Source organism: Micropterus salmoides, unplaced genomic scaffold, assembly GCF_014851395.1.
Source record: "Micropterus salmoides isolate LMB-PRFRI ecotype aquatic unplaced genomic scaffold, ASM1485139v1 Ms_hic_scaffold_2, whole genome shotgun sequence".
In the NCBI taxonomy this organism is placed as follows: Eukaryota; Metazoa; Chordata; class Actinopteri; order Centrarchiformes; family Centrarchidae; genus Micropterus; species Micropterus salmoides.
In genome coordinates this window covers 48830522-48857968 of record NW_024041150.1, presented here as the reverse complement: position 1 = coordinate 48857968, position 27447 = coordinate 48830522, and the positions used below count along the sequence as shown (strand labels likewise).

At 40.7% G+C, this 27447-nt stretch overlaps 2 protein-coding genes across 2 annotated transcripts in view; one reads left to right on the top strand and one right to left on the bottom strand.

Annotated features, from left to right (window-relative positions):
• The window catches only part of LOC119912252 (zinc finger protein 271-like), a 43508-nt gene extending 23799 nt beyond the window's left edge, over positions 1-19709 (top strand). The window contains exons 5-7 of the mRNA XM_038731346.1: positions 516-1379; positions 10021-10218; positions 18508-19709. Coding sequence (XP_038587274.1) covers positions 516-1379; positions 10021-10218; positions 18508-19209 — 1764 coding nt within the window. The 3' untranslated portion in view covers positions 19210-19709. The remainder of the gene's footprint in view (positions 1-515; positions 1380-10020; positions 10219-18507) is intronic.
• Positions 1-27447, bottom strand: part of LOC119912596 (zinc finger protein 721-like) — a 343224-nt gene that overhangs the window by 216852 nt on the left and 98925 nt on the right. The window lies entirely within an intron of this gene.

Below are 27447 nucleotides of genomic sequence, written 5' to 3'. Positions count from 1 at the left end.
ATGTCAGAGGTCTGGAGGAGCTCAGGGACACAGGGTGCGGCGTGGAGGGCAAATCAAGAAAGTTCATAAATGTTAGCTAAGTTTTGGGTTAGAAACTAACATGAAGCTAACATGCAGAGAGGACGAGTCGGCCCCAGAGCCAGCACAACAGTTCCAGACAGCAATACTCACAAGCATTCTGTCACTAAAGCTAACATCCCAACAACAGCATGTCTTAGTGAACTAGAAAGTAATTTGAATTTCCGTGGAGAAGTCCTTTAGCTAGTGAAGTGAGGGGAGATTTCTTACTGAATTTGGCAAAAATATGTGTTGTGGATTAGAATTGCTAAATCCACCTTTAAGGCAGGCTCCTGCAGTTTATCGTCACAGAATGCATTAGTGGGTAATCAAACTTGAACATTGTGGGTTATGTACCCACAGACATGCTCTAAATGTCATTTATGGTTCTAAATAGCTCCCTAAAGCAGGACCTCTCACTTATTGTCTTTCTCTCTGTATGTCTGTCTGTGCTATAGAAACGGAGAGGAGAGGGACTCAAACGTCACCGCTGTCAGCACTGTGACAAATCCTACACAAGATCTGGATATTTAAAGATTCATCAGAGGCTTCACACTGGAGAGAGACCGTACGGTTGTGACCAGTGTGGGAGAGCTTTCAGTAGCTTAAGTAACCTAAATAAGCACCGTCATGTTCACACTGGGGAGAAACCCTACAGTTGTGACCAGTGTGGGAAAGCTTTTGCTGCATCATGGAACCTAGAAAGACACAAACGTGTTCACACTGGAGAGAAACCGTACAGCTGCTACCAATGCGGGAAAGCTTTCACTATGTCATGTAACCTAAACAACCACCGTCTTGTTCACACTAGGGAGAAATCACACTGGTGTGACCAATGTGGGAAAGCTTACGCTACATCATGTGACTTAAAAAGGCACTATCGTGTTCACACTGGAGAAAAACCATACTCGTGTGGAGAATGTGGGAAAACTTTCAGTACATCAAGTAACCTTAATGTCCATCGACGTGTTCACACTGGGGAGAAATCATACTCGTGTGACCAGTGTGGGAAAGCTTTCGCTACATCAGTTGAATTAAAGAGGCACCATCGTTTTCACACTGGGGAGAAACCGTACTGGTGTGACCTATGTGGGAAAGCTTTCACTATATCAAGTGATCTAGTAAATCACAGACGTGTTCACACTGGGGAGAAGCCGTACTGGTGTGACCAATGTGGGAAAGCTTTCACTAGATCAAGTGAGCTAAAATGCCATCAACGTCTTCACACAGGGGAGAAGCCGTACTCGTGTGACCAGTGTGGAAAAGCTTTTTCTCAGTGTCGTCAGCTTAAATCCCACCAACGCATTCACGCTGCTTCAGTTTGAACATTTCTCAACTTCAACAGAGAACAAAGGGAGCATTTTTATCTGAGGAGGAGGCTAAAAGGAGCAAATATTGGCACACTGGCATCGTGACTCTGGCTAAATCTACATCTGTCCACTGCAGAGACTCCATCCGCAACCTGGAGGAGTAATTAGTTAACATGAGTGTATTAGTATAATAATACAACATTAAATAAAGAGTATAATGTTCAGTTGATAGTGTACTGTTAGTGTAATAATATATTAATTACTATATTAATTGTGATTTAGATAATAGTATGATATTTTACAACTAGTTGATTATTAAATCAAGTTACAGCTCTTTCATTTCTTTGGGTTGTTTTAGTCATTAAATCCATGTGTAGGAAAGGAGCTCTACATTGGTCTCTAATTTGTAAATTCTTACTACTAACCTAATGATATTGTTCAACATTTGAAAGTTTGCTGTAGCAGGTCAAACTGTTTTTAATGCCCCGCCCCATCCAGGCTGTGATTGGTTGGTTGATGAAAAGTGACAAGCACGTCGGCTCTGTGAAAAGTTGAACATTTTGAACAACAAAACATGAGCGATACAGCTAACCTTAAATGGTCATCCTAATATTCTCCCTGTTTTCTGGGCGGCTGTGGCTCAGGAGGTAGTGTGACTGGTGAATGCAGATGTAGTGTAAAAGCGCTTTGAGTGGTCGAAAAGACTAGAAAGGCGCTATACAAGTACGGAGCATTTACATTTACATTTTCTATTGCTTCCGCTGCCGATGACACGTCTCTGTCTCTGTGACAGAGTGACCGGAGCATTGGCATTTCTCTCCGCGAGGTGCGGAGAGGTGGTGGATTTTGAACGATTAGTGGCGGGGCGGGGAGGAGGGTTACGGTAGGTTGTTCCTGGCACACTGCTCATAAATCAATTTTCTGGTTTTTAGGGACACATGCGAGAACCCGACTGTGGGCGTGGAGCATACCTTTTCTGTTTAATTAAATCGCACCTTTTTTGCGGTTATGTAATCACACAGGATGACAATCACGATTGCGATTAGATTAATCGTGCAGCCATAGTACAAACAGTGAGGTTCCGTTGACGAGCGTGCACATTGCGACAAAAAACTGCGATTGGCCATGAAACTGGAAGTTCTTGTAACTCCAGTGTACATGCTCACATCTGTACCAACTTTGACATGTATTGTAACCTTCCCACCCTGAACACATCAACATGCCAATAGTCAGTTATAATCACAGCCCCACCGACTGGCAACAAGAAGTAAGCTCTGTGTGCCAATCATCACGTGATTTGCATGAAAGTTTCAGAATGTGTTCTACACTTGACATACTTGGACATGATGTGTAGTTATTAGGTGCTCTCTAGCGCCAACTAGGGGACACAGGGAGTGATGTTTAAGTCCTTTGTGAAGCGTCTAACGGCACACCCTGACGTGCTTCATGAGGGCCCGTCCAACACCGCATGCAGCTTCAATATGGATCTTGTATTTGTTGTTAAGATTTCAGTGATTTGTCTACAAATCTAACCCTAGGTGATATAGCGAAGAATATTCATGTTTTTAAAATGTTTTGGGAAGTCAGAATTATTGCAATTTAAGGATCAGAAGATGGAGGTGGGAGAAGAAGAACAAGAAATGTTTTCACACCCGAGTTATCTTACTGTTGCCTGGTCTAATAATATATGCCCTGAACTTTCTAAGGGTCACTAGCAGCAGGTAGTGGACTCCAAATCCAAGAGAAGATTGATTAATTTACTTCTACCATATAGTACATTTTCAAGCCATGACATCTAAATCAAATCATTGTTTTTAAGATTAAGTATTGGGATTGAAATCAGAATTTTAATTCTGTGTATGTAGACGGTGGAACAGTATTGAAATTAACATACCGTTTTGTTAGATGAGAACAGATTTTATTCAATGAATATGCTTCATTAAGAGAACAGATAATGCATTCTTTACATTTGAACATTTATGCAAGCGCATTTTACTTCATCCATATGCAAATAAATGTGTACTAAATAACATTCCTACCATGTGTAAAACTAAATAAAAGAAATTCACTGATCGACAGAAACAACAGTGATTTAAGTTTTGAAAGATGTTTGTAGTATATGAGCATTTGAAAATTTCAGTTTTTTTGTTTGTTTGGTTTTGTTTTGCATACAGGTGCTGGTCATATAATTAGAATATCATCAAAAAGCTGATTTATTTCAGTAATTCCATTCAAAAAGTGAAACTTGGATATTATATTCGTTCATTTGATATATTTCAAATGTTTATTTCATTTAATTGTGATGATTAAAACAACTAATACAACTAATGAAAATCCCAAATTCAGTATCTCTGAAAATTAGAATATTACTTAAGACAAATACAAAAAAAGGGTTTTTAGAAATGTTGGATAACTGAAAAGTATGAACATGAAAAGTATGAGCATGTACAGCACTCAGTACTTAGTTGGGGCTCCTTGCCTGAATTACTGCATCAATGCGGCGTGGCATGGAGTCCATCAGTCTGTGGCACTGCTCAGGTGTTATGAGAGCCCTGGTTGCTCTGATAGTGGCCTTCAGCTCTTCTGCATTGTTGGGTCTGGCGTATCGCATCTTCCTCTTCACAACACCCCATAGATTTTCTATAGGGTTAAGGTCAGGCGAGTTTGCTGGCCAATTAAGAACAGGGATACCATGGTCCTTAAACCAGGTACTGGTAGCTTTGGCTCTGTGTGCAGGTGCCAAGTCCTGTTGGAAAATGAAATCTGCATCTCCATAAAGTTGATCAGCAGCAGGAAGCATGAAGTGCTCTAAAACTTCCTGGTAGATGGCTGCGTTGACCTTGGACCTCAGAAAACACAGTGGACCAACACCAGCAGATGACATGGCACCCCAAACCATCACTGACTGTGGAAACACTGGACACACTGGACTTCAAGCAACGTGGATTCTGTGCCTCTCCTCTCTTCCTCCAGACTCTGGGACCTTGATTTCCAAAGGAAATGCAAAATTTACTTTCATCAGAGAACATAACTTTGGACCACTCGGCAGCAGTCCAGTCCTTTTTGTCTTTAGCCCAGGCGAGACGCTTCTGACGCTGTGTCTTGTTCAAGAGTGGCTTGACACAAGGAATGCAACAGCTGAAACCCATGTCTTGCATACGTCTGTGCGTGGTGGTTCTTTAAGCACTGACTCCAGCTGCAGTCCACTCTTTGTGAATCTCCCCCACATTTTTGAATGGGTTTTGTTTCACAATCCTCTCCAGGGTGCGGTTATCCCTATTGCTTGTACACTTTTTTCTACCACATCTTTTCCTTCCCTTCGCCTCTCTATTAATGTGCTTGGACATAGAGCTCTGTGAACAGCCAGCCTCTTTAGCAATGACCTTTTGTGTCTTGCCCTCCTTGTGCAAGGTGTCAATGGACGTCTTTTGGACGTCTTTTGGACAGCTGTCAAGTCAGCAGTCTTCCCCATGATTGTGTAGCCTACAGAACTAGACTGAGAGACCATTTAAAGGCCTTTGCAGGTGTTTTGAGTTAATTAGCTGATTAGAGTGTGGCACCAGGTGTCTTCAATATTGAACCTTTTCACAATATTCAAATTTTGTGAGATACTGATTTGGGGGTTTTCATTAGTTGTCAGTTATAATCATCAAAATTAAAACACTTGAAATATATCAGTCTGTGTGGAATGAATGTATACATTATACAAGTTTCACTTTTTGAATGGAACAACTGAAATAAATCAACTTTTGATGATATTCTAATTATATGACCAGCACCTGTATAGTCAGCTTAACTAAGGATGTATAGTAAGACATGTAGTATCATATGGAGATACAGGAGTAGATGAAAAAGACTATTTGGCTCTATTTTCAAATACCACAGACCAATGGCAGTGCAGAACTATGTAATATAAGTACAACGTTATTAGACATAATTATTAACGAACTTGAAAAAAACAATGCATTCCCAAAACGTTAACACAAGATTGGATTGATTGCAAACATGATATTACAACATTGGCCAAGTTACTGTTGTGGAAATTTCCTTGGGGAGAATTGAACAAATAAATTAATTACATCAAACTGTTGTCCTTTGGTTGATTTATTAAATGAGAATTAACAGAAGTGCTTGAAAAAATACACAGCTGGACCAGAGATCTACCACCTAGTAACGTCTGGCCCAGAGCAAAGGAGTGTATAACATTTTTACTCAGTGTCTCAGTGCTCCATGGATGTTTAGGGAAAAGAGACTCCTTAACCTTGAACCTGGCAAGCTGCTCCTTATAAAAAAAGCCTAAACATCGGTAATTGGACAACATAATATGGTAGCAGTGGATAAGACGCATGCCTTTGTTGTGAGACCCGGATTCACAGGGATTTCTTTTAAAGGAGACCTTTTGTGCTTTTCCATATTTTATGACTTATCTACTATGTCGTATGTTCATGTTAAACGTGGCCAAAGCTTCAAATAATGAGATTGAAGTATTTAAAAGAAATCCCTGTGAGCAAAAACCCCAATTTCCTCCTGTTCTGAACGCTCTGTTTTCAACAGCTTTTTCTGCCAATGGCTCCGAATGACTTTTCTTACACAAGCCTTGCTGAATTAAAGTAAGAGTAAGAGTTTTCTCTTCTGATATTTTGGGAAGCTTAACTTCAAATTGTCAAACCCTAATAATTTCTACTAAATACAGTCCACATATTAACACTATAGGTTGAGAAAAAACATTAACATGAAGTTTTTTATTAGGTCGATAACAAAGAAGATCCAGTGAAAATGTAACTTAGGCCACTTAGATACGGCAGCCACTTGGAGGGTGAAAGAGATATGATATATATATATATATATATACACACACACAATATTTAATGGTATACATACATGTATATTTATTAATGAACTTGAGTACATAAAAATGGATAGAAATACTTAAGACAAAGACAACATTTTTATAGGATATAACTGTCCCAACGTCCCAGCTATGACTAGGCTGGGAAGGTCTGTGTGTGGATGTTTGTGTTCTGTTACTTTCAGTTTTTGACTGAGTGAGGCTGGCTGGTGTGTTTTGGTTTTTCTGTCGCTCTGCCTCTCTCTCTCTCTCTCTCTTTGCTGCTCTACCTTCTGTCTACCTTGGCAGGTGGCGTGACTGGTGGTGACACACCTGTCTAGCAGACTGATTCGTATCATGCTTATCTGTGCTGCTTGATAAGCCCTGCAGTTCTCCTCAGTCTCCGCTGGATTGTTACCGTAGGTCTCAGTCGGCATCCAGCCTAGTTGTTCCGTCGTATTCTCTTTAAGCTTTTCTTGTGTTTCCTGTTAACTGATGGTTAACCTAGTCTCTGTTCTTACGATTTCCTAGCCTGGAAAGGACGCCGACCCGAGTGCTCATACCTGCCTGCTTCTCTGGAGGATCTCGCGCTTCCTGCCTGCCCAGCCTATCTTCAAGCCAGCCATGCAGCTATTCCCCCTGCCCCCCCACCTTGTCTTGCGTGTGCACGGCTGCTGTTCAGTCAACTTCTTGAACGATCTCCTGTCTTAGTCTGCTTCTGGGTTCTGTTTAAACTAAACCTGACAATAACTGATCAATTACAACGATTCAATAAAAAAAGATGTAGCCTACCAACAAGCTGTTATGGTTATAAATATGATATATATATATATATACAACTACTACAGACAAATATAATTCCATATGACATACCTATTCACTAATACAAATACAACAATCATTGTGTTTTCCCTACGGAAGTGTTTTCCTGACCACAGAAGGACAAACTGTGTGGTAAACCTCCCTCCCTTGCTCTCCCTTGTTTGGTGTATGGGGGCTCTATTCTAGAGCTTTTTGGGGGTCGGCCAGTTCTAAGGACTCTTCGTTCCCCCAAAGCTGCCTTTCTCCGAGACACTGCAGTGGGTTGTACACCTATTGCAGTGCTAGTTTGGAGGAAGCTTCTTGGTGTGGCACGAACCTTGGAAGCAATGTGGGTAGTCTTTCCGAAGCAAAACAGTGCAGACCGAAGAGCACTGTCTGTTTTCAGCTAGTGAAAATTGGAAACAAATGATTTTGCTGGTGCAATAAAGGTTGTGTCCTGTCGCAGCTTGCTTTTCAGGAGCCCAACAATGTTATCAAGCTGTCTCTCCAACAACTCTGTGCTTTATTGTGCTATGCCTGGGGCCTGTACCACGAAGCGAGTTCAACATACCCAGGTTATGTTTTCGTTATCTGGCTTAAGTAACCCTAACAATCGCGATTGGGATAAGCGGTACCACGAAGCTGGTTATCAACACAGTAAATCAACCCAGGGTTTCCCAATCCAGCCGTGAGCGCGTTCACATAAAAGAGGCGGTTTTAGCAGCAGGTGACCAAACACACACATGAACAAGTCCACTGTCTGCCGAGCGTCATATTTTATGAACGAGGATTGAACTGTAACACTACAGAAATACAACAGTAGCACGCCTGCAGCTGACACATGCAGGGAGACTCTCGGAAAATCGGTTCTAACAATAGAGGTCTCAAACCAGTCATCTGGAGTGATCCCCCCTGTATGGACACACACACACACACCCCTCATTGTTTTTCGTATCAGTGGATTCAACTTCTCGTGATTTACTAAATGAACAGAATAACTGCAAGACACTCATCAGAAGCAATGCCATAGAAAAGCTTCATATATATATATATACACATATAAAGCTTTATATAACTACTTAATGCCATGCATGATAACTAAGGTAATATTACCTGGAGAATCTTTCCCCACTCCACATCGCTACACTTGGGAGGCCTCGACAGAAGGGTGACTACTCTGTCGTTGGACAAATCGGTTAGTCGACGGATGCAATATGACCCAAATCTTGTGACAATGGAGTAAAATAATTGTGTGACATCGTAGGCCTTCAGTCTATGAAGCACCATGTCCTTCACAAGTCTCGTGGCACTTTCAACATAGTTATTGGTGCTGTTGCCTCTTGTCAGCAAATAGGACCGTAATCAGAGTGCCCACTCCTGTCGCCTCCTGTACACCTCTGCCAGGTGTTTCAGGAAGTTCTGCTTCTGTGATGCTGTGGGATTGCTGATCAGATTGCCTTTAGACGCAGACATCTGTGTCTGCGTAGACCCGGAGCTGTGGTCTGTCTTCCTTCTTTATGGCATTATGGCTTTCCATCTGAGCACAATTGCTGCAATACTCCTGGTTGAATTTATCCACCCGCTGTTTCCAGATCCATCAAAGTCTTCTCACCAGATGGAGCGCCGTACTCTCTCCGGAATATTTTGTTTTATAATCTGTTGTAAAACATAAGGAGTATTGAGGACATCTAACATTAGTAAACAATAAAACAAATGTTGTAGTAAACAATAAAAAGTAAACAAAAAGAACAGATAACAAGAGACCTTTCTCATACAGTTCCATCAGTTTTATGATGGGGACATGCCGTCACATCCCTTTTGCGCAGAGCACAGCAGCACATGCCAACCGATGATTGTGCTCGTTCCTCCAGTTCAGGTGGAGAAAATAACCATCCGCCATATGCAGGTCTCCCTATCTGTGGCAAGTAGAAAAGTCTCTACTTTAAGGTATAATGCACATAGGTTTATTTTGCATTTCACCTTGACTTCCTGTCCTTCTTTCTTTTGTTTGTTTTAGCTTGTTCTGTGTATGTACATTGAGAGCAATGTGAGACCGGTGTCAAATTTCTACTATGTGTACCTTGCATGGGCATTAAAGCTGATTCTGATCCAATAACATTATGTGCAAAAGTTATTCTCCTTCTTTCGTCTTTATTGGCAAACAGACACTTTATTTTAAGGTTATCAACCTGTTATGTAATTTCTTAACATAACTTGTCAGCCATTAAATTAATTTTGTGTCAAATGAAAAGTGATCCACAGTTTAGTCCACACTGACTTCTGTTGTGGCCGACTTTTCCTTCAGTGGCTTTGTGTTTGCATCTGTTTGGGCTGCTCATTAATGCAGCTGAATAGCCAGCTGATGTCCACATGTTCAGCTCTCTGCCTCCTATTCAAGCTGATCACCTGAAGAGAGGTGAAAATGCGCATCAGTCGCCTTTTCAAGCAGCTGATCCCCATTTGAATAGAGAGCCGACCTGGACAAACACACGATGGCCTGTTAAGTGAACAAACAGCTTCACTGTGATGTTAATGATGTGTTTGGACTCTCTTAGCTGCCGAGAGAAGCAGCAGATGTTTGTGAACAAACTGTCTGTTTCATCTGATTTCACCATTTAAACAGTAACTGTAATATAGCTACTCCTTTGTGGCCCGGGGAGAAAGTCCCAGACTCCCTTCAACAATCCTGCAGTTTAGTGACTTGTTGAGTTAGAGGACACTTTAGAAACTTTGTGAAACGCTGTCTACGACAAACTCTTAATGATTCTGCCTTCTTATAAATTCAAAGTCAAGTTATTTCTGTCTTTGTGTAAAAACATGATGTACAAAAAGCTTCAGCAGGATATTTTCATGAGCCTCTGATGTGATAATAACAAGCGCTTCATTAAAACTCTGCTCTGTGTGAAGCACACTCCCTCATACACATCAAATATGATCAGCTGGTTTCAGGAAACCAACTAACTAAACTTCATCTTCTGCCTGAAATCAAGGAGCCATGTTTCTAAACGGCCTTAGCGACAGTAACTAAGGGGCGGGGCGCCGTCACAGCGAGAACGCGGAGGCTCCGCGGGATCCGGAAGTGCTCCGAGACCAGAATCCAGACTCAGTCCAGGACAACACGGTCCACCAGTCACAGCGGAGACCTGCAGGACGATGGAGAACCAGAACCCGGACCACAGGAGCCAAACAGCAGCCTCGTGCTCTGATAGCACCGATGTTCAGGTCAGTGTTCATGACTTCATCACGAGACTAAAGACACGAGGAAGAGTCTCGAGGGTCCGTGTATCATCCGTTCATTCTGTTGTTAGAGATCAGAGCCTGAAAACCCGCTCCAGGGTTTGTGTTCACGTGGTTTGATTTCCAAAGTGTCTCCGTGGTTCCTGTTTTCATCTTGAAGAGAGGAAGCTGAAAGAAAAACTCACGAGCGTTTCTCTTTTCTTTGTTCTGAGATTTTCCCGCGCGGCGCTTGCGCAATACAGCCTAGTTGTGTCGGGAACGCGCAGAACAAACAATGATGGTGAAAAATGAAGCAGAGTCATTATATTTCCTTGTTGTTTGGGGAGTTTATCACCGTGACAAACAGTCTGCCTGCGTTATTGATCTCTGAATGATCTGAGACGGGGGCGTTGGCAGACCGTGCAGCTGTACTGGGGGCCAGGGGCGTTTACAGGCTCTTAAGACATTGGGGGCTTAGCCCAACCCAGAAGTCGTTACCTAACATAACCCCCCACCCCCTGACGCTGCCTACCCAAAGTAAGTCTATAAAGCAACAGTAAATTATCTGAAAACTTTGCTACCATTTTATGCCAATCACAGCCTGGATGGGGCGGGACATAGAAATGGTTTGACGCACTACAGCAGTGGTTCTCAACCTTTTTTGGCCCGCCGCCCCCCTATCCATTATCCAGGTCCCTTACTGCCCCCCCCGCCCCCCCATCAAAAACGATTTTAGCTATTTGCTCTGATTATTATTGATTATTATTTTTATTGTTGTTACTATTGTTAATAAAAACAAAAAGCACATATGAATAATAATTAAATTTAATTAGTAAGTTCCTTCCCCATAAGATTTTGAGCATTAAAGACTTAATTTCCTGCATTCTGGTAAAAAACTAACAAACTCTGCTCAGATTTCTGCCTTTTCTGCACAAATTTATGGTGGAAACGTTATTATTTATAGAGAGAAACACAAAAATTCATAAATAAAAATATAACGGAATAAAATGCAGTGAGGTTCTCTGGGATTGTTTCTTGCTTTATAATATGTTTCTCCTGTAGATCAGCTTATTTAATCATCATCCCTGCTGAGTCAACACACGTGATTTAGTCTTCCCTCCTCTTTCAAGTTAAATGTAATTGTGGCACCTAAATGAGGAATGAATTCATTTTAATTCAGTTAATAAGTCTTGGGCTTTAATAGGCTAGCTTCTCTGTTTTAACGTGTTTTCTGCTCATGTTCATGTATTTAAGCAGGTTAACTGCGGGATAGAACGGTAAAAACGGGAGGGTTGTACCCTGACAGGTAGCCTATGCAACATCTGTGATCAGGCAGAGATCTCAACACAAATCCACACAGTTTAACTTCAGCAGCTCAGAGAAAGTGCAGCTCACAGTCCCAAACGGAGCAAGACGGCTCCTCAGTTTTTAACGTTACATATTCTAAAATTGAAACTCGACATGTCACGTTACCGCCTGGGCACAAAACAGAATGCGATTCACAGCGCGATGTGGATCCACTTGATTAATCTCACGGCACTCGCTGGTGTTGCTGGATGCTAAGATGCCTTCAGGGGAAGTCCGACAGCGGATTACCCCCCTTGTTTATGTGTAAACACTGCGATAGAAAGGCATTCACGGTGTCACGGATACTCTGACTTCCCGTTTCCATGAAGGCAGCACGGAGCTGCGCCACAAGCAGCTGACAGAAACACAAAAGACAAAAGTTACGATACAAGCAGTCTCCTCCGGTCGCAGTGGAGTAGTCCTAAACTGGCAGGTTTTAATGTTGCAGACCACAGTTTTTTGCAAGTAGTTGAAGGTTTAAACTCTTATTGTTGTGAATATTTGGTGTAAACTCGCTTTTAAACTTTCATCTCAACAAGCGCCCCCTTTCTGAAATATTGCTTCCAGGGCCCCCTGTTGTACCTCGAACGCCCCCTGTAGGGCAGTACTGCCCCCGTTGAGAAACACTACAACAGTAAACTTTCAAATGTTGAACTCCTCCTGTATGAATGGTTCTGATTATTGATGAGATAGTAACATCAACAAATTAAGTAGACCATTTTTCTTGCTCAAGTATTTAATGACTGAAAACATGAAACTGCTGTTTTGTCCAACTGGAATTTATTTTATACTAGTGGTGGGCTGTATGTACTATTATATACACATAGTAAAATAAAATAATTTGTATATTAACATACTAGCAGTTAGGGCTGACCGATTAATTGCATTTGTGATATTATCGCCATGTGATAAAACGAGATTTTCTAATCACCAAGGCTGCGAAAACACTCTGGTCACATGACACCCAAGAATAAAGCAGATGAAGAATCAACTTCGCACATTACACTGTACCTTGACTTGTTTTTGTACAATGGCCTTAAGCTTGACAGAAGCTGACCCTACAGAAACTTTAGTATCACACGGGGAATGAAAGTAGCACCCACCACCCGCGGGTAACTTGGTGGTGGTTGGTGAAATCGTCGTGCCATCCGCCGCTTTGACGGACAGGAAAACTGCACAACAGAAAGGTGCGTGTAGTAAGGTAAGCATATTGTGGCAATCGGCGCCAGCGTCATACACACACACACGGCCACGAGTCAGCTCAGGAAATATCTGTGAAACGGCATTTCAAACCAAACTCCAAAAGAGAAAAAGTCCAAAAGAGGCCCAGTCTGTCCCGAGTTACAGCCAGGCTGCGGGGAACTCTGGTGTCGTCAGAGAATCACTAAGCTTGTCTATTAAACACGAGAGGCGTCGCTTTGATTTATTTTCGTTGGCGAACTTTTGAATTGAACCTCAAACTGAGTATTTTTTGTTTGCTTACTGGGATATAGAAAGTATACTGCTCAGTAGTCTTGTTTACATTAGGCGTGGGTTGTGTGGGTGCTGCTGGTGTATTGTGAATCCGTCCCTGTTTTAAAAACTACACAAGCACCAATTACAGTAAAGTGTTTTGTGATGACTGATAGGTATTTTAACGCTGTTTTCAATGTCTCAAATTTTCAAAACATCTGTTTCAATATTTTAAAAAGCTTTAACAAAATATTAGGGCTGATGCCGAGTGTACCGATACAAGGGTCTTCACTTCCCTCCAATGGTTTCATACCATATCTCAACACAAGGAGAAGGAGCAAACAAGTAATATGTAAATATCTGCAAGTAGGGATGGAACGATTACAGATTTTGTTGGTACGATTATTGTCAGAGAAATAATCACGGTTTCACGATTATTACAATTATTATGTGTAGCGACCACTTTTTCCTTGGATCACTCTTGGACTGAGCTCCTACATTATGCATTAATTAATTTCACAACACTAGTAATGACATTAACAATTATATTTCTATAATATGTAAGTATTATTAATATAAGAGGAATATTAACTTTTATCCCCCAGGGGAAATTGTTACAAAGGAGAATAAACTGAACTGTTACTGTCATCAACGCTTATCCATACATTTTACTGAAAAGGATGGAAAGAAATTGAGTGCAGTGTTAACTGAAATGCAGTTAATTGGTAGCCTACAGTCTGAAAGTCTATAAGCTCTTGAAGTATGTTAGTGTTTTACTTCTGGCAACATTTTCTCCGCCCAGAGGAGGCAACAGGATGTAACGTTAAATGTTCAGTGACTGAAGGTCTTGAGGTGACGACGTTCTGTCTTCCATAAAGACCCTTTCAGAAAAGAAGCAACTTGCACTGCGTGGAAGCTGCTCAGCACTAAAGTTCTACTGCTTTGACCGCATCACTCGCGCGAGCTCGCCGTGCGGTGCACGTTGCTCGACGCAGCAACAAACCAAGCCATTGAAAATAATGGGTTTCATATCGCAGCGGGGCTGTCATTGTAAGTGACACGTTTATATTTAATTCCCTACCAACTTGCTACGTTAATGTATTTAGGCCTACCTTTACTTGTGCGTGCAAAGCTGGGTGGTGATCCCGCAGGTGCTGCATCAAGTGTAATGTAATGTTTAATGTATTCGCTCCTTTAACGGCACGCTTTTGAACAGGTGATCCGTCATCTTCAGTAACGCCCTGGTCAGTCTGAGTGTAGCCGAAATGCTCACGCACTGCCGACTTCAGCCGTTTCTCTGGTGGAAATAAAGCTTCACAGTTTGGCCCCTCTGCCATAGTGTAGCCAGTGTGCAGTGGCCCCTGATAAGCACGACACTTATGCTGGTGCACCGCTACTGTAAATTTGTTTTATGCAGTTGCCACAATTTCGTTCCGTGCAACAGAAACGCTTGGTGTAGCGATTAATTAACCGTGACGTTTTAAAGCGCGGTTAATAGTGAAATCCGGTAATACCTGCATCCCTAACTGCAAGTAGCCTATATCGGCCGCTAATATCTGCAAAACGATATACGGGGCAGGCTGTATTTGTCACCGGGTCACATTTTAAGTTTGATTCTTGGAAGTGGCACGACAACAGTAAGAAAGGCAAAACTTGCTGGAAATGATGCATTACCCAAAACTCTGACCACTTCCCCCGGCCATTGATTAATTCCTGTACCAAAAAAAAGGGGTGCGACCAAATCACGTGCTGATGCAACCAACTAAGAATGTTGGTAGGACTCGGACTCGAGTCACACTTAAGTCGCACACACAGTGACTTCAGACTTGACTCAGACTCGAGGTGCAGGACTCGTGAACAATGTTTATTTTTAAGAAACGTCTAATGAGCTTGCTGTTATTCCCCTCCCTGCGTAACCTATAACCTGCCTACATAACATGTAGTATCAGCTGCGCGCGGCCGCATGTGAGAGGACAACAAACAACGGCAGCTGCTCCACCATTCGTCATAAACCTTGGCTTTGAAGCTTCATACAACAAGGCCTAAACAAAGAAGAGCTGAACGCAAAATAGGTCAGAGAACATGTTTAGTTCAGCATCGGCCTCCCGTTAGCTTGTTTTAGAAGCAAGCTAACGGGAGATTAACTCCTACTGTCGTTAGTTATGAAAGGAGGAACGAGTGTTTGTTTGCTGCAATCAGGTTACAGATTTATTGTTGATCATGTAATGTTACAGTTTGATTTTGTTACACTGGTTTGACAGTCTGGGGTGTGTGTTGACTTACACTAAGTTCGTGATTGCATTGCACATTACATGGTTGTGCTGTGTAAGTGAAAAACAGGTTTCTGCCTTATAGCTATGCAGTGTTTTAAGCTGCATGGTTGCTTGCTCAAAGACTGTCCCATTCTGTCCGTCGGCTACGTTAAGTTCAGTACTCTGTAAGTTTTTGGTTAGTTGAGTTTCTGTTATCCTAGTCTGTTGTCTGTGTTGTCCTATTTCTTGTCTCCCTTATCCATGCTGTGTTATTAGTTTAGCAGTTGGTCCATGTTTTCTATTTTTGGGTTTGTCTCGTGTTTTCTGTTTATCCTTGTTTGTTCCATGGTTCATTTGCATTTACATTCTTTCCTGTCATGTATCTTAGGTTTAGTTCTGCATCTTAGTTCTGTGTCTTAGGTTATGTCTGTGTTTAGTGTCCAGTACCTAGGTTATGTTTGTTCCCCCAGTTGCCTCTCTGCCTGCCTGTCTCGTTAGCCTTGATCCCCGTCACCTGTGTTGCTCTCGCTTTGCTTGTTAGTCCCTGGTGTATATATGTTTGTTTTTTCTGTTCAGTCCCCGTCCGGTCATTGTCGAATAATGTGTGTTCTGCCAGTTGCTGCACTACCCGTTCTGCATTTTGGATGTAGCCAGTTTCCACTCTGCCCGTGAGTTTTGTCTTGCCTTTTGCTTTGGATTAAAAACCCTGGAACTGTATCTCTGCTATTAGTGTCTTGCATTTGGGCTCTACCTGCTTTGTGCTCATCGCTCGTGAGAGAGACTTTTTTGGACTCTAGCTCAGACGTGTGAGCATCTCTGTTTCGTACACCACTAAAACTCTTGTGATTCATTTGAAGATACACTCACAACAATGGTTACAATTAGATCCCGACCAGTGTGGGTTTTCGGGGGCCGATGCCAATGTTAAGTGAAAAAGAGCCGATTTATGAGGCGATATTTTGATTTTAACAATGATTTGATTTGGATAGTAGACTCCTTTAATGTATAAACTACACTTAGAACAGGCCGATATTGAAAGCTGGTATGTATGTGGGCTATAAAACCTTTTCCTAAATGGATTGTTAATAAAATAGATTATAGTCTCAAAAAGTGAACATGTAAACAATTGCACATCAATAAAGATTTGCTATCTGTAAACAGAGAGAGAGTAAACATGTGTATTTCACTTTACACATAATCTGCCATAATTTCAATGTAGCACATTCACATCCAGTTCATCCCTTTACCAGCACTCACTTTAATTCTAACCAAAGCTACGTGAACCACCATCGGTATAAATCATGCCATCTATAATACAGTGAGCTGCTGTTGAATGCATCTAATACTACATGACTCTACCATGAGGACCTGCAACTTTGAGATTTCATTTAACTAATGTTATAACAACAACCAGAGCTGTTACGGCTCTGACTACAGCGTTTCACATCTACAACGTCACACAAAGAGGAGCTACAGGAAGCCATGTTATTTTCTTGTTCAGCTCACGTTTATTTACATGTCCGCTCTGGTTTAATCATTTCAGACACGCCGACTAACTGCAGACAGGCGGCTGCAGATATATTTAGAATACGTCAGAAACTATAGTTTAACGGCTCATTACGACGTTAGCGCTCCTCCACTGATTAACACGCCATTAGCTTTGTGGCTAATTTAGCAATGGGCAGCGTGAGCTGCTGTAACGTTATGTGATTTTGGAGAATATTTAGAAGTGATGAACGAATGTGGACTGTTTACTAGAACTGCCACACTGTTAAATAAATCTACAGTTATGTCTGTCAGCAGCTTCCAACACTCAGCTACCGTAACATTAACCTGCTGTGAGCTGCTAGAAAGTCGGGAGAGTGCAGTAAAAAACGGGAAGGTTAGCAAGTCATGAATGTTTTCAGGAGAGGAGAAGTGACTGGGTCTGTTCTTATTATAATTATTAAAGGCATGTAATTAACTTGACAAAAGACGGACTCACCGCTCACACAGCCCTCTGCGTGTTTCTAAATGCTGCGTGTAAGTTAAACTCTGGTCAGCTGATTGTGTTCTTGGTGGTGACGCAGTGTAGTTAACAGGGGAGCTGCAGCTGGTCGCCCTCTGGTGGGCAAACTATGCAACACCCATGACATGAGTGAAGGATCTAGGTTTCTTTTTTAATAGTCATATATCTGCTGTTATAAACAATCGGCAGATATATCAGTCGGGCTATAATTACAATCAGCGGCTCTGTCAGAAAAACCAGTGCAAAAATTGACCCCAATCACCTTTGGACTTTTGGATTGCTGGATTACTACGAGGCTTCAAACACATTATTCCATCAATAAATCCCCAGGGACTGAATTTATTAAAGGATAGCCTATTGAGATGCATCATCTCATTTTCAAGAGGGTCCTACTGCTGCTGCATCATTTCAAATTTGCTGTCAGGTGTAATTTATGTCGTTATAATCATAATATCTCCGGTTTGGATGTAAACTACAATATCTTGTATTCAAAATGGCTGGTGAACTCTGATCTTTAAATTGACAGCTAAGTCGACCTAATAGGACCTTACATGTCCGTTTCACAGCCTACAACAGCCAAGGAGAGCCCGCGCTGTAAGAAAGGGCCAGCCCCTATTATTTCGTGGGTAGGCCGAGCCAATCGCAACCAGTTGTGCCGATGACTGAATGAAATTCTGAAAGCTTTAACTAGGATGTCAATGATCTACCAGCTAAAACACATCTCCATCAAGCTACTAGCTAATACGGAGCGATGCAGCAGCAGACCCTTGCCACCATGGGGCGGTGCTGTTTTTAAAAAGAATACAATATGACAACCTTTTGTTTAAATTCAATTTTTCATGGCATTGGTATAAAATTTAAAATTGCACTAGGGTAAGGCTTTGTTTTCCAGCTATAGTTGTCTGCATGAATTTGTTAGCAAACTTTTTCTAACAGAAACATAAAAATATATTACTCTTAGTGTGTTCAATTTTACATTAATCAATTTCAGTAGCATTTCCAGTGATTCTCATTTTTGGGTTAGACACTTCAGAGTGTTATCTTTCCGAGAACACATAACACATTTTGTCTAATCAAAATTAGAGTAGACAAGATGTATTATAATTGCATAAAAAATGTGCATGTAAAAAAACGAATTTCATTGTGAAAAGCTCACACATTGTTGTCATGGAAACAGGCTTACACGGTCACTCCACCACAACATCTCACTAACTGTCTTTCTGTCTGTTGCTATAGAAACAAAGAAGAAGAGAGGGACTCAAGCGTCACCACTGTGAACACTGCAACAAATCCTTCACAACATCTGGATATTTAAAGATTCATCAGAGGCTTCATACTGGGGAGAAACCATACAGCTGTGACCAGTGTGGGAAAACTTTCACTACATCAAGTGAAATAAAAATTCACCAACGTTTTCACACTGGAGAGAAGCCGTACAGCTGTTACCAATGTGGGAAAGCTTTCACTACATCAGGTGACCTAAAAATACACCACCGTGTTCACACTGGAGTGAAACCGTACGGCTGCGACCAGTGTGGGAAAGCTTTCACTAGATCAAATATTCTAAAAATCCACCAACGTGTTCACACTGGAGAGAAACCTTATAGCTGCGACCAGTGTGGAAAAGCTTTCACTTCATCAGGTGACCTAATAAGACACAGACGTGTTCACACTGGAGAGAAACCATACGGGTGTGACCAGTGTGGGAAAGCTTTCACTCTGTCAAAAAGCCTAAATCAGCACCGTCGTGTTCACACTGGAGAGAAACTGTACAACTGTGACAAGTGTGGGAAAGCTTTCATTACATTAGGTGACCTAGACAGACACAGACGCGTTCACACTGGACAGAAACCGTACTGGTGTGAACAATGTGGGAAAACTTTTACTCAGAGTGGTCACCTTAAGATCCACCGACGCCGTCACGCTGCTTCGCTTTAAACATTTGTCCGAGCCAAGCAAGTTGCTTCCTGCTGCCTCCTCATCATGCCCTGATGGCTGTGTTGTTATAGTCTGAGCTTCTCCTCAAGCTGAGGGATAGACAACAGTAACTTTATGTTTCTAAGCAGCATGTATGTTATGATTGTGTCTACACTCTGACCTTCCTCTCCCCAAAATCCTGCTGTTGTCACACACAATTAGACCACTAGGGGTGTGAATCACCAGAGACCACACAAAATGATATTTCCATTTTAACGATATCATAGTCATATGTCATATTCTACAATATGTTGCATTAAATAAATAAATAAATAAAACACATACTCTTACATTAAAATAAAAATGTTAGGGGGTCTGGGATCCTCTTCAGTTTTTAGAGGTTCCTCCTGATGCTCAGACATGGTCTGCTGCCTAATTTCTTCCTCTATAAGGTAGTAACGAGTTACATTTACTCTGTTACATGCACTCACGTAACTTTTTTCAATAAATGGTACTTGTCAGAGTGTTTTAATACATCATTTTTTTTACTACATTTGAAGACATTCATCGTGTTACTTATTTATTTCAAGCATCCACATGACTCTGAACATGAGTTTCATCACAAGGTCCTGAACCAGGTCCACTGGATGCTCTGGGTTTAACTGCTGTGGTTTGATCCAGTGTGTAGTGAGGAGGAAGAGCAGAATAATGACTGAAGCTACAACATGGTAGTATGGCTTTCAAGTGGCGCAAGCAGCTAATATTTAGGGTACAGCTTAAAATTTAGTGCCTCGTGCAGTCACATCCCAGGGCGTCCAAAACAGACGGTCTGTCAGTGCTTTCTCAAAGCGTTGGTATCTGACCGATTTAGATTTTTAAACAATCTTGCAATACTTATTGGAGTACTAAGATACTACAATATTAATATAATCACACTTAATGAATACACTCTGAGAATATTGTCCTGGTGTAAATGTATATTTCTTACTTAAGTAGTTACTTTGACAACTACTTTAACTTCTACTTGAGTACTTGTTTTTGCAAAGTAACAGTACTTTTTCTTGAGTGCAGTTTTTGGCTGCTCTACTCACAGTGTTGGGAGTAATGCGTTACAAAAGTAATGCAATTACAATAATGTATTCCTTTTGTCTGTAACGCAGTAATATAACGCATTACTCAAAAGAAATTGGTGCTGTTTATGGATCGCAAGTGCCCAACACTTGCAGTCTGTGTCCATATCTAACTTTTTCTTGAGTTGAGAGCTGATCCAAATAAAATTTTAAAGCTTATATGGCGTCTCTACGAGGGAGCCGCATGTCACGTGACTGAAAACTATGAATAGAACCCACGTATGCAGCACATCTTACTATCAGAATAATGCGCCCATTCAAATAGCAGGGAAAGTAACTCAAAGCAACTCAAAAGTAGTGTAAAGCCTTACAATTCAAAGACATATTGTATATAATGTTGTAATATAACTAATCACACTCAAATAACAGTAACTTGCCCAACACTGTCTACCCACCTGACTGTATCTTTATTAAAGGCTCAGTGTGTAATATTATCTATAACTATGTTTTCAGTGGAGTGTAAAGGCCTTACATAATGAACCGTTATGTTTTTATTACCTTAGAAACAGACATTTCTATAACCGTTTTGGGCTACTGTAGAAACATGGCGAAGCAACGCGCCGACCTCATGTAAGGGCCCCTTGGGAGATTCCCATATAGCAAACCTAAATTTAGTTATGCATTTTTATAAATTTATGAGAACTGATACCCAATTATGAATTTTAATATCCATAAAATCAACAATATTCCTCGTTAAGGGCACCACCGGAGTTGTTATAATCATAGAGTCTCCGGACCTCTAGTTAGCTTTTAATAATTATACAATTATTACTAGTGATCAGTTAGTTAATAATCGCTCAATTATCTTAAATCAGTCAGTCAGTCTCATATCTAAAGGGTCAATTCTCTTGGCAGGAACTAGAAATAGGCAACACACACAGCTCTTGATTATATTACAGTGAATTTATTCTCTAACTAATGTGATAAAAAGATGGTTGAATACCGGGAAAATAAACAATTGCTGAACAATGAGAAATGGAGATTCGATTGTGGGAAGCATTTGACTCATACGGCATAGAAGAACGGAAGGAAATCTCGGTCCACAGAATGTGTGTTTGGTCTTACTTTGGTCGACAGCCTGCTTTTGGCCTGTTGAATTAGACCAGTGTAACTTAACGGACTGATAACTTTAACAAACAAAAGAAATAAAGAAAATAAAACAAACTGAAGGCAGATCGATGTCGCGGCACTTCAGGTGTGTAGCTTCAAGCAAACAAAAGGCCTGTTTTGCTTGGTCGTCCAGAGAGAGCCGAGGGGAAGAGTGGAAGAGAGAAGAGAGCTTACGACGTTGCGTGTCGCTCTTTTGTTGCCCTGGGGCGTGGTTCCCCAGGGGGCGTTTCAGGTTTCCCAAGGGACTGCCTTTCTAAACTTAATGTCTAAAAGAAATTTGCGCGTAATATAATCAAATATTTTCCACAATCGAACCTCAATGGTCAAACGGTTGAACTGTTCTAAGCATTTGGTAACAGGAAACAATTGTCACATTATTGGTCAGGATATTTATACATTTAACGGCATTTCCAACGATGGTATGTAATACTTATTTTGTCCACTTGGGGGAGCTCAGGTTACATGAGGAAAGCTTAGATTAATCCAAGATCATCTCTCCTTAGGAACTGGGGAATTTAGTTATTCATCTTTAAATTCAAGCTGGCGGTTAAGAGTATAGTAAAACATTCCTTTGTCATCATTTCTAAAGGAATTTTGTAGGAAAGTATTCTGAACAAGCATTGATTACATTAGATGAAGGAGTGTCTTGCTGAAAATAAAAACACTGCACAAGTAACTTTCTTTTCAGCACGAATATCAACAACAGATAACAACAACATGTTAACATAACTACTCAAATAGAGGCAAACGTAATCAAGTAAGATTTAATTAAATGCTTTGAGTCTTTGGAGACTCCAGTCTTGTGTTATTGAAAGTTCAGCTCTCTCAGATAGCACTTAGAGAAAGCAACTTTGACCCCATTTTCTTCTCTGGGAGAGGAGAGAGGAATTTGGAGTAGCTCCAAATTTATTCAGTATAAAATGCACAAATCCACACCGTTGTTCACTACACCCATAATCTCCATTTACGTGCTATCGGACATTAGCATTGCAATCGCGAAAGTATAATCTTAACATAACCTACACATTTTTGCTTCATATGCTTAACATCCTGAGGAACATCCGGTGCAAATAACCTAAAAATACAGCTATCAGTAGGTGGAGAAAGGAGAGTACAATGCTGTGTCACTGGACAGTTCTCAATATTATGTGTGTACTGGGTGGTACACAGCAATTTGTATTTTCAGCAAAAAAATCTGTACATTTGCATGTTTGTTTGTGTTTTTAATAATAATTTTTCATGGCTGCCCTGTAGTTCTGTAGGTTTAACAGTGAGATAGAAATCGTGATGTATCATTTTATGATTGTATAGATAATCTCAGAATTTCTGTATCGTGATATTATCGTTATTGTGAGCCGTGTATCGTATCATGTCGTGAGGTACCCTGTGATTTCCACCCCTAGCGACCTTTCAATCAGGCTAGAATGACCCCGGACTCACATGAGGGGCAGCAAATAGAATAGAATAGAACTGAATACTACAGACCATTTCTATTAGCTTTATCTTCATTAGGGTCCACTCCTCCTTCATTATATGTTTGGTAAAATCTTGTGAGGTCCTCAACTTCCCCTGTCCTGAAAACAACATCAATACTTTTTGGAGTAAAATCTGGGTCCCATGATGTTTCTCTTAAACAGGTCATTTCTTGTTCCTCCTAGTTACTTTACATTTTCTTCTCCAGATTTTAAATGTGTTAACTGTATATAGAGTAGTTGTGTATTTTGTATGTAGTTTTGAATCTATTGAGGTTTATTCGGACTGAAAGTAAAGCCAATTGTAGTCGAAGCCGCAGATTCGTTAAAGACGGCGTCAGCTGAGGTGAAGACGTGTCAGATCAAGTCTGAAATGTTTCAGCTCAAACTGGATCATATGACGTCTGAACACTTGAAGACAGGGCAAAAAACACAACATCCAAATGTTTCTGAGGCCTGAACCAGGTCCACTGGAGGCCTCTGGGTTTGATCCAGTGAGGAGGAAGAGGCGCTGAATAAACAGGGCGACATTTGTGTTCAGTCTGAACAAACCTTTGTTCTTGTGAAAGTCTGACTGAATCAAATATTATTGTGTCTTCATTATCTGACTCCATTTTAACAGCAGTTTGCTTTCTGTTCTGTCAGTAAATGTGTTGCTTTCTGTTTAACTTGCATCCTGCCAGGGTTGGTGCTGTAATAATCTGAGCTGGAGACTCGAGTCCTTTTCAATGTTCTCATTAAATTAGTCGACACAAAGAGAAACTTTGACTCATCATTTGAAACTGGACGTTCAATAAACTGTTTCCTTTCAACAATATTTGTTGTTCTGCTGTTTTTGGTTCAAACACAGACCAGTTACCTTTTTACATTTGGTGATGACCCTGCCGACCCAGGCTGACGAGGGATTGGATGACGGCTATGATGACATCATCACCGCTGTCACCACAGAGCTGATCAGAAATCAAAGAGAGAAAAGTTGTGTTTTCAAAGGAGCGTGATGAAAGTGAAACGTCCTGTTTTGATCCTGCAGTCACAAACCTTTAACTTCTACTTCAGATTCTGATGTCGTCTGTGCAGCAGCACCAAAACAAGCGGTGGAAGCTGATTTACAAAGGTGGAAAACCTCTTTATCGTCTTCTCGCTCTCACATTCCTTATTAAATATCATGTTTTCTAATGAACTGCATCACTTGTGGAAAACAAAAGCCCACTCTTTGGCCTCTGAGTCTGTTCAGTCCTTCAGAATCTAACAGATACAGACAGGAAGATGCTGTATATAGGCTATTTAAAAATAATAAATATCAAAGGAAGTCTCTCCTGACCTTTCAAACTAGTGGCGTATTCATAACAGCATCAATGAGTATGATTTTTACGAAGCATATAACGTTTTTTAACGCCACTGTCTGAGATTAAAAAAAAAAATCAAGCAAGCGTTTCGAACTAACGTTACTGTTTTGCACATGCAGAAGTATTTGGTGCTTTTACAAAACACACATCTGTTGATTAACGCCACTTTCTCCTGCCGAGTGGATGCTTCACTGGCAGTAACTGGCAGTAACGGAGTTTCTTTCTACAGGCTAACTTTCACATTTTTTAGCAGATGCTGCAACACAAAACTGTTTGCGGTTGAAAGCTGTTTGCTGGTCTCGCAGCGTTTACGGAAGACCCTGTTCTTTGCATCTCTGAGTGTGACACAGCTACGTTAGGCCACATGGCAGCACTTACAGCTGTGGAAAAAACGCTTCTTTCCCTCGTTGTTTCTTCAGCTTTTTGGCAAGCAGCTGACTTGAACGTGAGTGTTGTCATGCGTGTTATATTAAGATGCGAAATGAAACTCAAACAAACAGATCCATCTCTAAAATCGCAGTTTATTAAGTCAACAAGAATTCACAAACAATGCGTAATCTAAGCTGATTACAGCGGTTGACTACAGTCTTCTGACCGGCTACCAAAGCGGTAAAGGTGTATGATATTTAACAGAAAAGACTGAGTAAGGAGGTGGTTATGGTGGACAGAGGGCCAGAATCCCGACTTTGAACCAGGAGGGCAGGGTTTGTGTCCCGTGTGAAGCAAAAAGTGAACATTAAATAATTTTAATTCAAGTTAGGGAAGTTACTCAAACGTAAGTGACGTTAGTTATCTTTCATTTTAACCCAAACCATGATCTTTTCCTAACCTTAACCAAGTAGTTTTGTTGCCTAAACCCAACCAAACTGCAACGTTTCACGACTTTAATAACGCACCGTTTCAAAATGGTGATGTTTGGAAACGCCAGCATTTTATTTTGAAAGTCTAACCGGACGTGCATATTTATTGTTGCTAGCTTTACCAGAAGTTATATATTTGTTGTTGCTAACGTCAGAAAATTACGCAAAAGGGCAACCCAGGGTGTTAAAAAATGTATCCTGTAAATTCTGCAGTATCCAAATATGTTGATAGCTCCTGCTCATTTTGTGGCCATGCTGATGAAACATTTATTCATCTTTTCTTTTATTGCGATTCTACAAAGAAGTTTTGGTCTGATTTAAATTATTTCATATTCCATCCCCCCATGATCATTTATAACTTCTCTCTCAAGGATGTGATATGTTACTATGATAATAGCAAGGATCAGGGGCCGGTTGCACAAAAAACCTTAGTCTGAGTTAAGGTTTCCTTAACAAAACACCTAATCTTCTCCTTAAGTGAACATTTTAAGGAAACCTTAAGTATTTGAGGTTTTCTCCTTATCTTATACTTAAGGAATCCCATAAGTGTGTTAAACCGTTTCACCAAACTAAGGAAAAGAATTTAAGGTACCTCTGGCTTTATCTTAACCGCAACATGGTTGAGTTTATGGCAATAAAGGAAGAAATTTTACATATCCTGAACAGAGTCTTCCGCGACCAGGAGAATCCAATGGAAACGCTAAACGATGAGCAAAACGAGAAGGCTGTCACAGTTTAGTTTGTATCTATAGTCTAAATAAAGTTATTCTTACCAGTTTTATCGTGTTCCCTTCTATAATTGGTGATCTATTGTTTTGGCAAGAACAGACATGTTGTCATACTTATTTTGGATCTCCTGGATGAACCTCTTCACAAGAGAATTAATATTTGAAGCAATTTCCTCCCACATTTGTTGTTTGCTGTTATTTGATGATCAAATTTACTTTTTAATCTCTGCTTTCTTTTAATAAAAATCCTCCAGCAGCACAATGTTTTCCTCTTCTGACCAATTTGGTTTTCTTTTCTTTCCAACTTTTTATTGTAACAACAGGCCAGGTACTGGTGCAAGCAGTCTCCATGGTAACAGCAGAATGGCAAGAAGTGTCATACTTAAGAATTTTTTTTTTTGTGTGACCAAGTCTCTAATTCAGTAGTATTTTTAGGTCACAGGGAATTTGATTTTGAGTTTATTTTTATTATTTTGTATGTTTTGTTTTTGTTGTTTGTTTTGTTCTTCCCATAGTGCATATCTGATAATGAGTGAAAATCTTTATGTATGTTTTGATTATGCAGATTTTTTTAATGCATACATCTTTGTGATATGGGAAAGGTATTGGCTCTCTGACCCTGTTCTGTGTTTCGGTATTGATACCGACTATTTTTGTCATTTATAATTATTTTATTTTATTTTTTTAAAGGCGACAACAAAGGGCCTTGACCAATCATCAATGGGTGCTTCTCAAGTCTCTTAATTGCATCTACGTTTCCCTCACTTGCGTCTTTTCCTTGCATCTTAGTCCCGCCCACCGGGGATGCATGGAGAGACGCAAAGAAAGCGAGGAGAGAAGAAACGAGGAAGTATGTGACATATATGACATGAGACATCCTTTCCTCCAAAGCGTCACATGAAGCGACGTCTGTTTCTGATGACGGCGGCAGCTGATCTGTGTTGGTACTAATAAAATCTCAGTTATCAGTGCAGAGCAGCGAGATTCTCTCTGTAGCTGTTACCTGTTTAACAAACTCCTGCACATGAATCATTATAGCTTACTGTATGTCCTGCTCAAAGGATCATTTGTACTGGCACAGTGGTGATATTCTCCGCATTCATATTTATTGATTCTGATTGAATAACCCAGAATATGATCATGGTGTCGGGAAATGGAAGTGATGTAACTTGGATCAAAGTTGACGCTCAGGTTTTGTCTTTCCGTTTATTTTCTCTTCTGATTTACTTCAACACTACTGCATACATTTTATTTGCAAATCACATCACTCCTCACCGATCGATCACTGCGTTCCATCACATCAATCCAACGATTCTTTTTAGCACAGCAGCTTTCATTCGTAGTTTCATCAGCTGATTTTACTTTTGTCAGATGCTTTGCTCGCTTCATAGACAATTTGATGGAAAGAAAGATCTTTCTAATAAATAAATAAAGTTGTGTGTGGGGCCTCTGTTGTTCAGACCTACAATGAGCACAGATTTTAACAAGACAGTGAATCATAAAACAAATCAAGTTGAGTTCAATGTTCTGCGGTGATTCATCAGATCAGTCCGATCAGCTGCAGCGTCCAATCAACATAACAGCTATGTGTCAGTCATTAAAAGACTTCCGCG